The sequence below is a fragment of the Lissotriton vulgaris genome, chromosome 8 (genome assembly GCF_964263255.1).
Source record: "Lissotriton vulgaris chromosome 8, aLisVul1.2, whole genome shotgun sequence".
Lineage (NCBI taxonomy): Eukaryota > Metazoa > Chordata > Amphibia > Caudata > Salamandridae > Lissotriton > Lissotriton vulgaris.
This window is the reverse complement of record NC_141696.1, coordinates 577,614,809-577,628,791: the sequence shown is the minus strand read 5'-3', so window position 1 is coordinate 577,628,791 and position 13,983 is coordinate 577,614,809. Positions and strand designations below refer to the sequence as shown.

General features: G+C 45.1%; 1 protein-coding gene across 2 annotated transcripts in view; it reads right to left on the bottom strand.

Moving 5' to 3' along the window:
* Positions 1-13,983, bottom strand: part of PHLDB2 (pleckstrin homology like domain family B member 2) — a 491,624-nt gene that overhangs the window by 407,885 nt on the left and 69,756 nt on the right. For both annotated transcript variants that reach the window (XM_086934418.1, XM_086934419.1), the window contains exon 2: positions 9,407-10,762. In XM_086934418.1, the coding sequence (XP_086790544.1) occupies positions 9,407-10,747 (1,341 nt within the window). In that variant the 5' untranslated portion in view covers positions 10,748-10,762. The remainder of the gene's footprint in view (positions 1-9,406; positions 10,763-13,983) is intronic.

The following is a 13,983-nucleotide window of genomic DNA, read 5'->3' as shown; positions in this document are numbered from 1 at the left end:
GAGCCCAAAATGGTGAACCACCCCGAAGGCGTACTGGCTGTCAGTGTAAATGTTCGCCGTGGTTCCTGCTGCTAGAATGCAGGCTCGTGTCAGGGCAATCAGTTCCGCTGCCTGGGCAGATCGTTGCGTGATGCGGGCTGTCTCGACTACAGTTCGAGCCGTGGTGACCGCATAGGCAGCTGAAGTGGTGCCATCAGGGAGTTTGATGCAAGAACCGTCCACCCACAGCTCTCCGTCAGGGTCAGGAAAAGCCGTGTCTCTGAGGTCAACCCTACTTCTAGTCTGTTCGTCCGTAAGAGTCACGCAGTCATGCACAGGGTGCACGTTGGGATCGTTCTCTGGTAAGGGTAACAGAGTTGCCGGGTTCAGTGTGGTGCATCTTTTCAGGGTGATATGGGGTGCAAGCAGAGTCAGTTCGTATCCAGTTAGTCGTGCACTCGTCAGGTGTTGCGTCTTGGTTTGGTTCAGGAGGGTGTCAACCGCATGGGGTACCAGTACCGTGAGGGGATTCGAGAGCACGATCCCCTCACTCTGTCGAATAGAGATTGCAGCGGCAGCTACAGCTCGAAGGCAGGCAGGCAGGGCTCTGGCTACAGGGTCAAGAGTGGCAGAGAAGTAAGCGCACGGTCGTTGCTTTGGGCCAATGGACTGGGTCAGGACAGATAAAGCGCACCCCTCCCTTTCGTGAGTGTAAAGGGAAAAGGGCTTTGTGTAATCGGGGGTACCTAGGACAGGGGCCGAACAAAGGGCGTCTCGCAGTTCCGTGAAGGAGGTTTGGCATTCAGGGGTCCAAGGGAGTGGGAGGGGGACGTCCTTGGCTAGCAGAGAAAGCAGCGGTTTCACAATGAGGCTAAAGTTTGGTAACCACTGTCGGCAGAAGGAGGTGAGGCCTAGTAAGGAGCGAACCTGTTTCTGAGTCTTAGGGACAGGTGTGTCGAGAATGGTTTGGATCCGGTCGGGAGTGAGTTTCCTTCCGTCTTTGGACAAAAGGTGGCCTAAGTAAGTGACCTGAGGTTGGCAGAATTGCAACTTTTTCTTGGAGACCTTGTGGCCGTTTTCCGCAAGGAAGTGCAGGAGTTGAATGGTGGCTGTAACTGCTAATGGAGTGGTGTCGGCTGCTAAAAGGATGTCATCGACATATTGCACTAACACCACTCCATTGGGTAACTGGACTTGATCCAGTTGTCTCTTGAGGGCCTGGCTGTAGATGCTAGGGCTTTCTGTGTAGCCCTGGGGTGCTCGGCAGAACCTATATGAGCGGGCTTTTAGGGTAAAGCCGAAGAGATATCGGCTGTCTGGGTGGATGGGGATGGAAAAGAATGCGTTTTTGAGGTCAATGACAGAGAAGGTGGTGGCAGTAGAAGGAATCAAAGTCAGGATGGTGGTGATGTCTGAGACCACGGGGTACTGGGGTACCACCACTTTGTTGATCTCTCGAAGGTCAATAATAAAGCGGTATGCTTTCTCATCTCCCTCTCCCTGTTTCTTGATGATGGGCAAGATAGGGCTGTTGCAAACGTTGCTAACCACTTCCTCTACCACTCCTGCGTCTATCAGTGACTGAATAATCTTTACCAATGCCTTCTCGCCCTCGGGCGATATCCGATATTGTGGAAGTTTTGGGAGTGTTGCGTCTGGTCGGACAGTAATGTGCACTGGGTCAATCATCATGCGCCCTACGTCCGAATCCGTCTTGGCCCACAGATGCGGAGGCAGAGTGTCAAGCAGGGATATGTCAGCGTCAGTGATGGAAAACATGCGTCGGGGAGGGCAATGTCTAAGCAGGACAGGGTTGTCGTAAAGGAAAACTCGAACTCCGTCTTGAGAACATCTAATTGTCGCTCGGAAGTGTTTCAATAAGTCAAGTCCCATAATGGCGTCAGGGCTATTGGAGGAAAGCAAAAACGTGGTGTCAGTGGTGTGGTTTTCTAAGTCGAAGAGGATCGGGGCGGACAAAGGGTTAGTGGAGGGCGTTCCATCGAAAACTGTCGATGTTATGAGTGAGCCAGACAAGGGTGCCCTTGGAATCAGTCGTTTAGATAACGCACTACGTGTTGCGCCAGTGTCTACCAGAAATGGAGACTTTGTACCCAAGACCTTAGCAGTGACGTAAGGGCCTTGCTGGTCAACATAGAGATCGACTGGATCCCTCCCTTGCCCTTGGCAGTCCTATGCAAAGTCGTGGGCGTCATCATAGTCAGATTGCTGGCATTGGTTCTGTCTGGGTCGATCAAATGTATTTGGTCTGCCTGATCTGTCATTAGTCGTGTCATTTGAGGGCCCTCGCTGCTGTCCCTTATTTCTCGGTCCATTTGCTATGTCTTTGGGGTCTTTGTTTCTGATTATTTCCGAAAGGATCGGGCATTGGGATTTCCAATGGCCAGTTCCTTTACAGAAAGCGCACTGGTCCTCTCTAATGTCTGTACGTCCAATGTGGGGAGTCAAAGTACGGTCCTTGGGAGGTGTAGTCTTAGGGACGTTCGTCTGATAGCTTCCCCTGTATTGGTCACGTCCTATAGTCACCCCTTGCAGTTGTGCGATCATCACCCTCTCTTTCAAATCTTTCTTCTTTTTCTCTGTGGCTCTATCTATTTCGTTTTTCTGATGTTCCGTAATATTGGGCCATTTGGAGGATAGCCGTAGGTTTGGAGGCTGCCCAACTACTCTCGCTGGCCTGCAGTTTCTGGGATACCTCTGGTGACAAACCCTTAACATAATTCTGGACAAACAGATGGTGTCCGGTTGCAGTGGTCAGGTCCTGGCCGCTGTAATCGGAGAACACCGTCTCGAACCGGGAGAAGTAGTCCGATACATCCTCCTGGGGTTTCTGGCGACAGGCCGTTACTATCGACCAGTCCACTTTCTTTTCTGGAATCAGGGTTTTTAATTTCTGTACGATTTTATCTGGGAGGTCTAAAATGGGTTTCAAAGGTTTTTGTCCTGGCTCTCGTTGTTTGTCAATGCCATCGAGTTGTGACCAGGTATGTCCAAACAGCTCAAGGTGGTCGACTTTCCGGATTTGCTTCCACACATCAGCTGGTAGACATAACCCGAAAAACAAGTCGATGTCAGCCAGGGTCATAATCGTTGAACCTAGGGCTGTAGCTAACTCAGTATAGAAGGCAGTGGGGTTTTTACGTAGATCAGGCAGAGATTTCCGGAATGTCAGAATCTCTTGCCGGTCCCACGGCTGGTAGACCCAGTTGTACACTACCCTTCCCTTTGCATCCTTGTGGTTTGCATCATCGTTAGTCCCTTCACTTCGTGGAGGAACCCAGTAAGGGGCAGCTTCTCGTATCGGCATCATGGCGTTAGATTGCCCCGTTTGTGGTTCGGTCACTACGGATGTCGTGGTTTTAGTTTCCGATTCTTGTTCAGTGAGGTGGCGGAAAACCTCAAACGTACGCATAAGGAGGTCCGTCACATCACACTCGCCCTCATCCCCGATATCGACCTTACGGTACAGAGTCGTTAGGCTCCCGGGACCTTTGTCTCGATATCGGTCCTCGTATGCGTTTAAGACATGGTAACACAGTCGAACGGTAAAATGTCGTCTGTGACTTCCTGTATACGAGTTAAACATATCTGTGATATACTCTTCATCTTCCTTTCTTTCTACCAGTGTCCTTGCTATCTTGTCAATCCCTGCTCGCTCATCTTTGCTTAATCTGCTTGTTTTAGCGGAACCGGCCCTTCGGGTCTCAGGGTCGCCTAACGTTGTTGTTTGTGTAGTATCTAATACAAGGAGTTCGGCCGGCACAGAGACCATGGGGGCCGAAGCTGTGGCACTACTCTCGTTTGTACCTGGGGGTGGTGGGTGCTGTGCTAAGAGTTGGGAAGGGGCATATGGAGGGGGCATGTAGATGATCGGAGGACCTAACAGCAGATCATCGTTGGTTCGTTGTTTCGAGGGTAATTCAGGATAGAGCGTAGGGGGCGTTCTAACCGGACACTGGTTTGATGTTTCTATTTCTAGTTTCTGTTTGACTTCCTCTCTTTCTTTTATCTCTTCTTCTAGTTTCTGAGCAGCTAGGTGGGCTGCTTTTCGCAGCTCTTTTCCCAACCTACTCTCAGTTTTCCTTTTACGTTGTTCAGTTTCTTTGCGCCACATGCCGAAACTATCAAGCATAGTGGGTGTTGTCTTGTTTTTACCAAGGGCTGTTTCTAGCGCGTTTACTTTATCATCATCGAAGCATTTTTCGGGGTCCTTACCAGGCTTAGGGAGTGCTATCAATAAGGCCTCAAGTAACGACAGGGGAAGAACACCGTTCTCGTCCATAGAAGAGAGAGTACTAGAGTGATGTAGAGATCAGTGGCAGAATGGCGTGGAGTGATCTTGAGTGGCGTAGAGTGGAGTTTGGTGACGGAGAATAGAGTGGCGTAGAGTAGAGTGGTGTAGAGTACAGTAGAGTGGGGTCAAGTGGCGAGCTCTACAGTGGCATACACTCCAGTGACACAGAGTAGAGTGGCATAGAGAGGAGTGACGTAGAGTAGAGTGGAATAAAGTAGAGTAGAGTAGTGTAAAGTGGAGTGGCATACAGTGAAGTGGGGTAGAGTAGAGTAGCGTAGAATGGTGTTCAGTGACGTAAAATGGAATGGAGTGGTTTTAAATGAGTGGAGTAGCTTGACATATAGTGGCGTGTAGTGGAATAGCGTGAGTGGAGTGGCGCAGAGTAGAATGCGTAGAGTAGAGCAGCATAGAGTGGAATACAATGGGTACTGTGCCAGAGAGTTTCATAGAGTGAGTGGAGTGGACTAGAGTTGCATGGAATAGAGTGGTATAGAGTAGAGTAGATCAGCGTAGAGTAGAGTTGTGTAGAGAAGAGTATAGTAGAGTATAGTAGAGTAGAGTAGAGTAGAGTAGAATAGAGTAGAGTGGCTTGGAGTGAAATGGATTTGTGTGGCCTGTAGTAGAGTGGTGTAGAGTAGACAGGCATAGAGTGGCAATGTGTGGAGAGGAGTGGAGTAGTGTGGTATAGACTGGCGTAGAGTACAGTGGTATGAAGTTAAGTGATGTAGAGTGGAAGGGCATAGAGTGGCATAGAGAAGACTTGCATAGAGCGACATAGAGTGGTATAGACTGGCGTAGAGTAGAGTGGTGTGGAGTTGAGTGGCATAGAATGACATAGAGTAGAGTGGCGTAGAATAGAGTGGCACAGTGTGGGATGGCATAGATGGTAGTGGAAAGGAGTAGAGTGGCGCTGAGTAGAGTGACACAGATTAGACTGGCAGTGAGTGGAATGGATTAGAGTAGACTGGCGTAGAGTGGCGTGTAGTGGCATATGATGGCATGGAGTGATGTAAAGCAGGGCAGTATGGTGGAGAGTGGAATGTAATAGAGTAGAGTGTCATAGAGTGAGATAGAATGGAGTGGCTTAAAGTGGCAAATTGTAGAGTGGCGTAGAGTGTCATGGAGTGGCATTGAGTGGAGTGATGTAGAGTTGAATGGCGTAGATTAGAGTGGAGTGGCATAGAGTAGAGTGGCATAGAGTGACGTTGAGCAGAGTGACATAGAGTAGCTTGGCATATAGTGGTGTGGAGTGGGATAGACTGGTGTGGATTAGCGGAGCATTGAATAGAGTGGAGTGGCATAGAATGGCATTGAGTGTGTAGAGTAGAGTGGAGTGGCATAGAGTGGAGTGATGTAGAGTTGGATGGTGTAGATTAGAGTGGAATGACATACAGTGGAGTGGCGTAGACTGCAGTGGCACTGCTGGAATGGCTTTGTGGGGAGTGGAATAGAGTGGCGTGGAGTGGAGTTGATTTGAGTGCCATTGAGTAATGTGGTGTAGAGTAGTGTGGCACTGAGTATAGTGCCTCGGAATAGGATGGAGTGGCATAGAGTATCATTGAATAGAGTGGTGTAGAGTGGAGTAGAGTGGAATGAAGTGGCATAGAGGAGATTTCAGTGGAGTAGAGTGGTGCGGAGTAGAGAGGTTTACAGGCATGGAGTGTAATAGAGTAAGTAGAGTGGTACAGAGTGGAGTGGCGTAGAGAACAGAAGAGTGGCATAGAACAGAGTGGCATAGAGTCAAGTGGTATGCAGTGGCCTAGAGTAGCGTGGTGTATAGTAGAGTGGCATAGAGTGGCATAGAGTGAAGTGGCATAGAGTGACATTGTGTGAAGTGGAGAGACATAAAGTGGAGTGGAGTAGAGTGGCGAAGAGTAGAGTGAAGTGGAGTAAAGTAGAGTGAGGCATAGTGGGAGTAGCGTGGAGTGGGATAAAGTAGTGTGGGGTTGTTGGAATAAAAATGTTTTAGCTGACATTATTTGTCTTAAGTTAGTATTTGGGGCACCATTTTATATTCAGCTGCCATTTTGAGCCATGATCAAAACTAACTTCTGTCTCACTCTCTTTGCCCTAGCTGAAAGCAGCTGCAATATTTTTTGTTTCTCCATGGTTGAGCTTTGTTGTGCTAATGAATACACAACTCAAAATGGTGGCTGTATATAAAATGGTGTCACACATGCTAATTTAAGACATATAATGTCAGCTAAAACATTTTCATTCCAGCAGAGTGGCCTAGGGTTGAGTGGAGCAAAGTGGAGGGGTATAGAGTAGAATGGAGTGGAATAGAGTAGAGTGTCATAGAGTAAAGTGGCGAGGAGTGGAGTGGCATAGAGTAGAGTGGCACATAGTGGAGTATCTTTGAGTGAAGAGTGTTGGCGTAGAGTGAAGTGGTGTACAGTGGCGTAGAGTGGAGTGGCATTGAGTAGAGCCGTGAAGAGTAGTACAGTTGTGGTTGTACGTAACTAAAGCGTCAAAAGAGACTGCAGATATGGTGAAAGCAGCATAAACAAGAACCTGTATGTCTGTGTATAAAGTAGGAAAGCATATTGAACATCCAGGCATTATACTAAAATGCTCATAAAATCAAAAAAATTGTTAATTTAAAAAAGACAAGGAAAAACAATGACGAGGAAGATCATATGCACTTGGTCCATCCTCCGGGCAGGAGATAACGCAAGAAAGGAAGGACCTACAGCAGCTAAGCAATCGAAAGATTGCACATGAGAGTGATAATGAAATCAACTAATGGCATGCTGCGGGCAGGTTGTAAGCCCTCTGAATTGTAAACAATACATTTCACAGCGCAACGCATGTGTTGTTTAGGTGAGACTTAAAAGTGGATCAACTTACAAAAGGATTGTGACAAGTTCGGAGAGGAGCTTTGCACATTGAAAGAGGGGCAAATAAATTAAGAAAGAGAATTAGGCATTTGACTGGTCATGTAACACTAAGCGTGGGAAACTAAGCAAAATTAGCACCTGGTACAAAATCCTGGGATTTCTCCGGCCAATCAAAGTGCTTACAAAGCTTCCACTAACTTTAAATGTTTGCCTGCCTTTTAGACTCAGTGGCAGGAACAAGAAGCATGCAGACACAGTCTGTGTGTTTATTTGGTTGCATTTGGTGAAATTAGGGGCACAGGCTTTAATACCAGTATTGCCTATATGATGACAAGCATTAACAGCTGTTAATTATCCTTCTCCTCATGATGGTCCTTCACCTTTGGCTTGAGTCCGTAATTTCGAGGTAAGCCATTAGCAGCAGTTAACACTATCTGATTGTAGTCACTGTTAATTCCCTGAAGATTGGGCAGTATCTGATTAGTAAGCACATCCAAAGGAATGTTGCGAGCAACAGAGCCAGTGAGATTACAAGCAAAAGAGAACAGGGTGGTGGCAGATTTATCTGGCAAACTCATATGCAGATAGTATTACTGACCTCGAAGAAAATCAGCAATTATAGAAATTATTGTGTCTAGTCTTATCTTCCCTATGCGCCCAGGTTCACAGTTGGCGTAAAGGTCAACATCTAAGTAACTGACTGGCTCCATGGTCAGTAAGGCCACAGTAACCTGAGAAATATTGGGAATACTGTTTAAATTAAGCTAAGCAACAGGATAACTAAGAAAAGAGACCTTATAAAAATGCTGTCACTAGACCTTATAGAAATGCTGTCACTAGACCTTATAGAAATTCTGTCAAGAGACCTTATAGAAATTCTGTCAAGAGACCTCATTGAAATCTAATGAAGTTGTGTTAACAAAAAAAGCACAATGAATAGGCATAATCGGTGGCTCATTTTTTGCTCGTTCTCGGTATGTGTAGCCATAGCTTTGATGGTTGTTGATATCTGCACCTATCTCAGAAAAATGTAAGGACAGTTTTAGGTTCAAAGATATCGCTAGTTAATCAGAGAGGTTGTATATCTTACTATGACAATATGGCTGCAAAATCAGAAACGTTTTCCCAGTTAGGCTATCACTCTGACTCGCACAACAAAATGATGAAATGTGCAAGTCCACCACTATTTTGTTATTTATTTATAAAGTTTTATATAGCGCGCACTTGATCCCGAAGGATTTCAGAGCGCTTTACAATTTGAGGCAATTAAATAACTTCCCACCCTATTCCCCTATAAAACCACATCCCACTATGGAACTAAAAATGCAAAATTAGAACAAATTTTTTTTTATAACTACTAACATTTTTACACAGATAATAAAAATAAAAACAAATCTTATACCAAAAATACATGCATCACACACATACAAAATAAATACAAACATAATTACATATTTAAAAGGGTGAGCGGGTGGTACGAGTCGCATTTTTCAATGTCCTTACCAGGCTTAGGGAGTACTATCAATAAGGCCTCACGTAATGACAGGGGAAGAACACCGTTCTCGTGTGCTTCCGCAAACATTTCGGCCAAGTGGGGAACACATCAAAATTGCTTGTGTGTAGTTGCAGACTACAGCATATATCATTTGACCCTCACTCTATATTTTACTGCCAGGTGCTTGTTCCCCCCCCCAAAAAAAATGTTTTTGTTAAGGATACCCAACCTTCCCCCATCAGAAGCGTGGCCAATACCTTTGGACAATCGTTTAGCATAACGTGCAAGATGTGTGTGTTCAAAATGATATATGAGAGGGTTCTGCCACTGTCTGAGTACACCACCAGCCTACTAGAACACCACACCTGTACCCAGTGACAGCTCTAAGGAACATACCATTAATACTGGTGCAGAAAATAAACAGTAATCAGTCAGAATTGGCAAAGTTACTCACTCTTGTTGAGAAATGAAACGCATGTACAAGTAAATAAAACCTGTAACGTGACCATAGAAAAACTGTATTAAAGTGCAAAAACTGAAACAAAATGGTGGTAAAAAACAGTAGACAATGTTTTTATCAAAAAGCTTATATAAAATGTTGGATACCAAAACATCAACTTCATACCCATTATATGTGTCATATCCCTCCAAGTTTAAAGTATCACAACTTAAAAGGAAGATGTAGAAAAACAGCATTACAGCATTTGTGAGGTTTTAAACGTGGTAGGTAATTTGCAAGACACATTTACATGTTGTGCAGCATAATTATTAAATGATTACCAGACGTTCGATCTCTTGTTCCCTCAGCCTCTCCTCTCTCTGCTTTCTGTGGTAGTCCAGGAGGTCCTCGCCTTCCAAACCAGACCCAATGCTGTTCTTTCTCTCCCGCAAAGAAGGCGACAGCGCATTCCCAGTCAGCTTGGGTCTCTCCAGATCTGCTTTGTCGAACTCTTTCGAATTTGAAGCATTTCTCCCCACAGAAAAAATGCTGTCCATGTCAGCCGCAGGAAAGAGGTGAGTGGGGTTAGAAACTTGTAGCCCGAGCCTTTCAAACTCGTCACTTCCACAGGACGAGGAAGACGCGAGGCGCATTTTTCTCGCCACTCGGGGGCTGGACGGAACACTTAGCGTTGAGCTGGTATAATGAGTACCGTCTGGGGTAGAATTTCGTAAAGGAGAAACCACAGAGGTAGTCGAAGACAAATTAAGGTAATTATCAGTTTCTTGTCCATTCTGAGGTAGATTTTTGTCGCCAAGAGTTTTTCTCCTAGTTTTCTCTAAAGAGGGTTGTGGTGGTAAACTAAAAGGCACCCCCTGATTTTCCGCAGATTTGTACAACCTAGGGAGGGATCTGCTGTACGCACCCATGTGGCTAAGTGAGCCCCCCACATATTTCCTGGCACTGGGGCCCACAGTGGCTTCATTAGCAGCCATTTTGTATTTTAGTGCTCTTGGCTGAAGTGTGTGGTGGTCTGGCCCATTCATCCTCCTGACTTGCTTTGGACTCGAGGGGACGCTTGTGGCTCCTGATCGGCTACCAGAAGAAAGAACAGTTTCACTTCCTGATCTTCTGTTCCACATGGGAAGAAGGGAACCAGTGCTTTTCCTTCCTTCTGCTAGCCCGGAGTAGGCATTATTGTAGGATTTACTTCTGTCGTTGTGTTTCATATATGGAGGCATTTCCAGGAGTTGGTATGAGATTTCTATGTCACTGTGGGGATAGGCACCAATATGCATTCTTCGTGGACTGTACGTGTGGTCCTGGGGAGAGTTCGGACAAGAAGGGGTAGATTTTGTGGAAGTTGGTCTTTCTATTTCATGATGACCATTGTAAGAAAATGGTGTGCTTCCTTGTGTCTTGGCAGAGGACAATGGATTTCGAACATCAGAAGCCACTGATAAAGAACGAGGGCTTTCTCGGCCAAACTGAGACAGTGTGAAGTAGGAATCAGAAAAGTCTTCAGACATGTTCCTTCCGGGACTTGAACTATATGTATACTTTTTCTGTGTATGTGTGTCCATAATGTTTTTTACGTCCCCGTTAAGAGAATTCATCCCAGAATAGATACCTAAATTTGGTCTTTGCATATCCATATGTTCCATGTGACTGTATTCTGCCATATTTTAATTCGAAACCTAGAAAAATATAAAGATAAACCATCATTAACTGGATGTGTTATGGCTAAATAAACAATAAGAAATATAAACGTGTCATTAAAGTTCTTAATGTATATTATATTTAAATATGCCTGTGCATTATAAAAAATATAATACATTTGAATAAAGTAAAAGCAAGAAACAGACGGGATTTTTCAGCACAATGATTCATCAAAAGTATTCATTTGAAAATAATTGAACTTTGTACCAAAGTCCTACACATAGAGCAAAAGGCGAGTCGTGCATCTAATAAACGTTTGATGAAAACAATAGCAGTAAGAGATAAGACACAGCAATTCTACATGCCAATCGACCACCTAGGTTGAAAATATTTGTTGACATTTCCCCCCAAGATCAGTTCTCCACTCATTGGACAGTGGCATAGCAAGGGTGCTATGCACCCTAATGCAAGCAAGAACAAGCTTTGGCAATGCCAACTCGTCTGGCTTTAGATGCCAACCTTTCCAATGTGTTAGTGCTTGTTTTGACATGGTTTTTGCAAAACCAAACAGTGGGGAAGCTGGCAGGCCTTTGTCAATCCAAAACACATTGACTTAAAGCAAATATATTTTGGTGTTAAAAAGCACATGTTGCCACAGTAATTCCTGGCATTTAAGATCACTACTTTGTGTTTGGATATGCTTCTTATGAAAGGGCAGAATGTCATCACTCACAGTTAACCAATGGCAGAAGTTGGAAGACCCATTGCGCTATGCTGTATGTTGTAGTGGGCAGAAGTAACATGTGAATGACACAATAACAGAAGAGGGAAATCTGAAAACTCTCAATTTTATTAACATTTAAAAAATGGATCTCCCGTGTTTGGCAGTAAAAAACAACTATAATTAGGATGCAGTGGCCCCTCACACCCCCAAACGAGGTGCCGTTGTATCTGTTGCACTATTGCTAGCTGATCCCCTGCCTGGGGAACACTTGCCCACTATGCATGAGACTGGAAAAAGATTTACTGAAGTTTAGAAGAGTCCTGAAAACATATCTCCTCCACACAGTTTATAGACTGGATTCCTCCGACCCAAGCCAGGTCTAAACGGTCACAATGTAAAGTAACACAAGACAGCGCTATTTGCTCTGTAGCGTTACTTTGTATTTACTATACAATGCAAATTGACTTTGTGAGGGTTGGTAAATGCAAAAATGGATCTTGTGTCAGGATTGCATCAGAAAAGTGACACAACATCATGCAAAATCCTGGCAAGTATGGGCCTCAGTGTTTAAAGATTTCCAGGAGTACCTCAATTAAGATGCTTTTGAAGGCTATGGTGAGGTTTATGGTGAGATGGAAGTATACTCCAAAGCTGGCTATCTGGCAAATAAACTTAAACTCAATTTCATGTCGTCAGCAGAAATCTCCCATGAGCATATCTGTTTGTTGGGGTGATCACCCAGAGTGACTTGCTGGGTGGCTTTGTGGGTGAACCTGCAATGCCAGAAACATCCTTCCTGCATTGCAGCAGAAGTAAAGTGGTTTGTGTCCAGTTCTTCTGGGAATGGTGTGCCAGCACCCATCCTGTCTGGTGATGAAAGGAGGAGGCCCTTGCCCTGATGTAGGGGTGGACAGTGGCTTAGGTGTAAGTCTTCCTATTTTTCACGCAATGCAGCAAGGCAACTTACTGTTTTACATTACATGAAAGGGAGAGAGCAGAAATGCACTATATTTACTAAGACATGGTGCACTTATGCTCTCTCCTAGCTCTGTTGCACTGTGTGCAGCCTAGCACCAATATATGCACCCTTACACCATTCTGTAAGGGTGTCTGTGTTACAGGCAGGATTGTTTTTGTGAAAACAATCGGCAGAGGCAATTGCTTCTTTCTATGCGTGATGCAAAATGCATCACACGTAGAAAGTGGAAGTAAAGAGGAGAAACAAAGACATTTCTCCATATTGCATCTCTTGTAGGTGCACAGTATTGGCACAAACCCAAGTTGACAATTTTTTTTAAATATGCGTTTGCATCAAAATATATGGCAGGATGCATGGGTATGCTCATGCTCTATCCATGTAACACCTACCCAATGCAAAGTAACGGAAGGCAGTGCTATGCGCTTTATTGTAGTACTTTGTATTTACTAAACTACAAAAAGCCACACAAATCACTTTACATGACTTAGTGAATGCAAAAAAAGGATTTTGCATCGGGCTGTATCACAAAAGCCGCAAAATCTTAGTTAATTTGGGCCTCAGAGTTTGAAGCCATAAGAAGGAAAGCTGAGTCTTCCGTCACCACTGCTTTGTGAATATTGTTAGCACCATCTGTTTGGCTTGACTGGTTTGCAAAGTTTGATGTAACTTTGTGACATATGAGAGAGCCATCACATTGCTCAGGATGTCCTACTGCCCTTCCAGTTTGGAGTGAAAGACAAGGTTGTGCTCTGGATCACATTTACTGCAGTCTACAGAGTTGAACTTGTGTCACCCATTTTGGACGTATTGCCATTGTCTCATCTGTATTAATGACATTTGCAGACCGGCTGCTCACAGGTGATACTCAGGTGATACTGGTGCACTCCTTTGATAATAGTTAAATCAATGTACATTGTGCTTTTCATACCCAAAGCAGGGATAATGAAGTATGTTTGCGACTGTCATGACACATTATTCCTGATCCAGCAGAGCACAGTGGAAAGGCACTAAGTGTGGTGACTGCCTGCAGGAATAAAAATGGGAATGATCTTGGACGTCATGCATGTCTTTAGGCAAGACAGGATAGAGGGTGACACAATACCATGTCCTTAGGTGTCAAAGAATACTGCAATATCTGCACCCGGCAACAAAAGCGGCAGAATGCTTTCCACTAGCACTCTCTCTACCCCCCTGCCACCCCCCCCCCTTCCCGGGACTGACCGAGTGCTTTGCCAGGTGCGGGTCTCTCTTGATGTTTGTGAACATTCAGAGCAGGGCTCGAGACGGGGTACCACGCGGGTAGATGGCTTCCCCCCACTTATTTTACCAGGGAACGCCGTCCCCCCTGCCAAACAGATGGACTTAACTCTTTGGCCTCGTGACGTCACTTCCGTGACAGCGTCCCCCCACTTCTTTTTTTACGACTTGTGCCCTGATTCAGAGTGATTATTTTAAAAATCCTTTCTCCTTGAGCATTGCAGAGACGGGTAATAAAAATATCCCCCACCCTTCGGCAAAGCGGAAAATGTGGGGCATACACTAATTCTAACATTGAG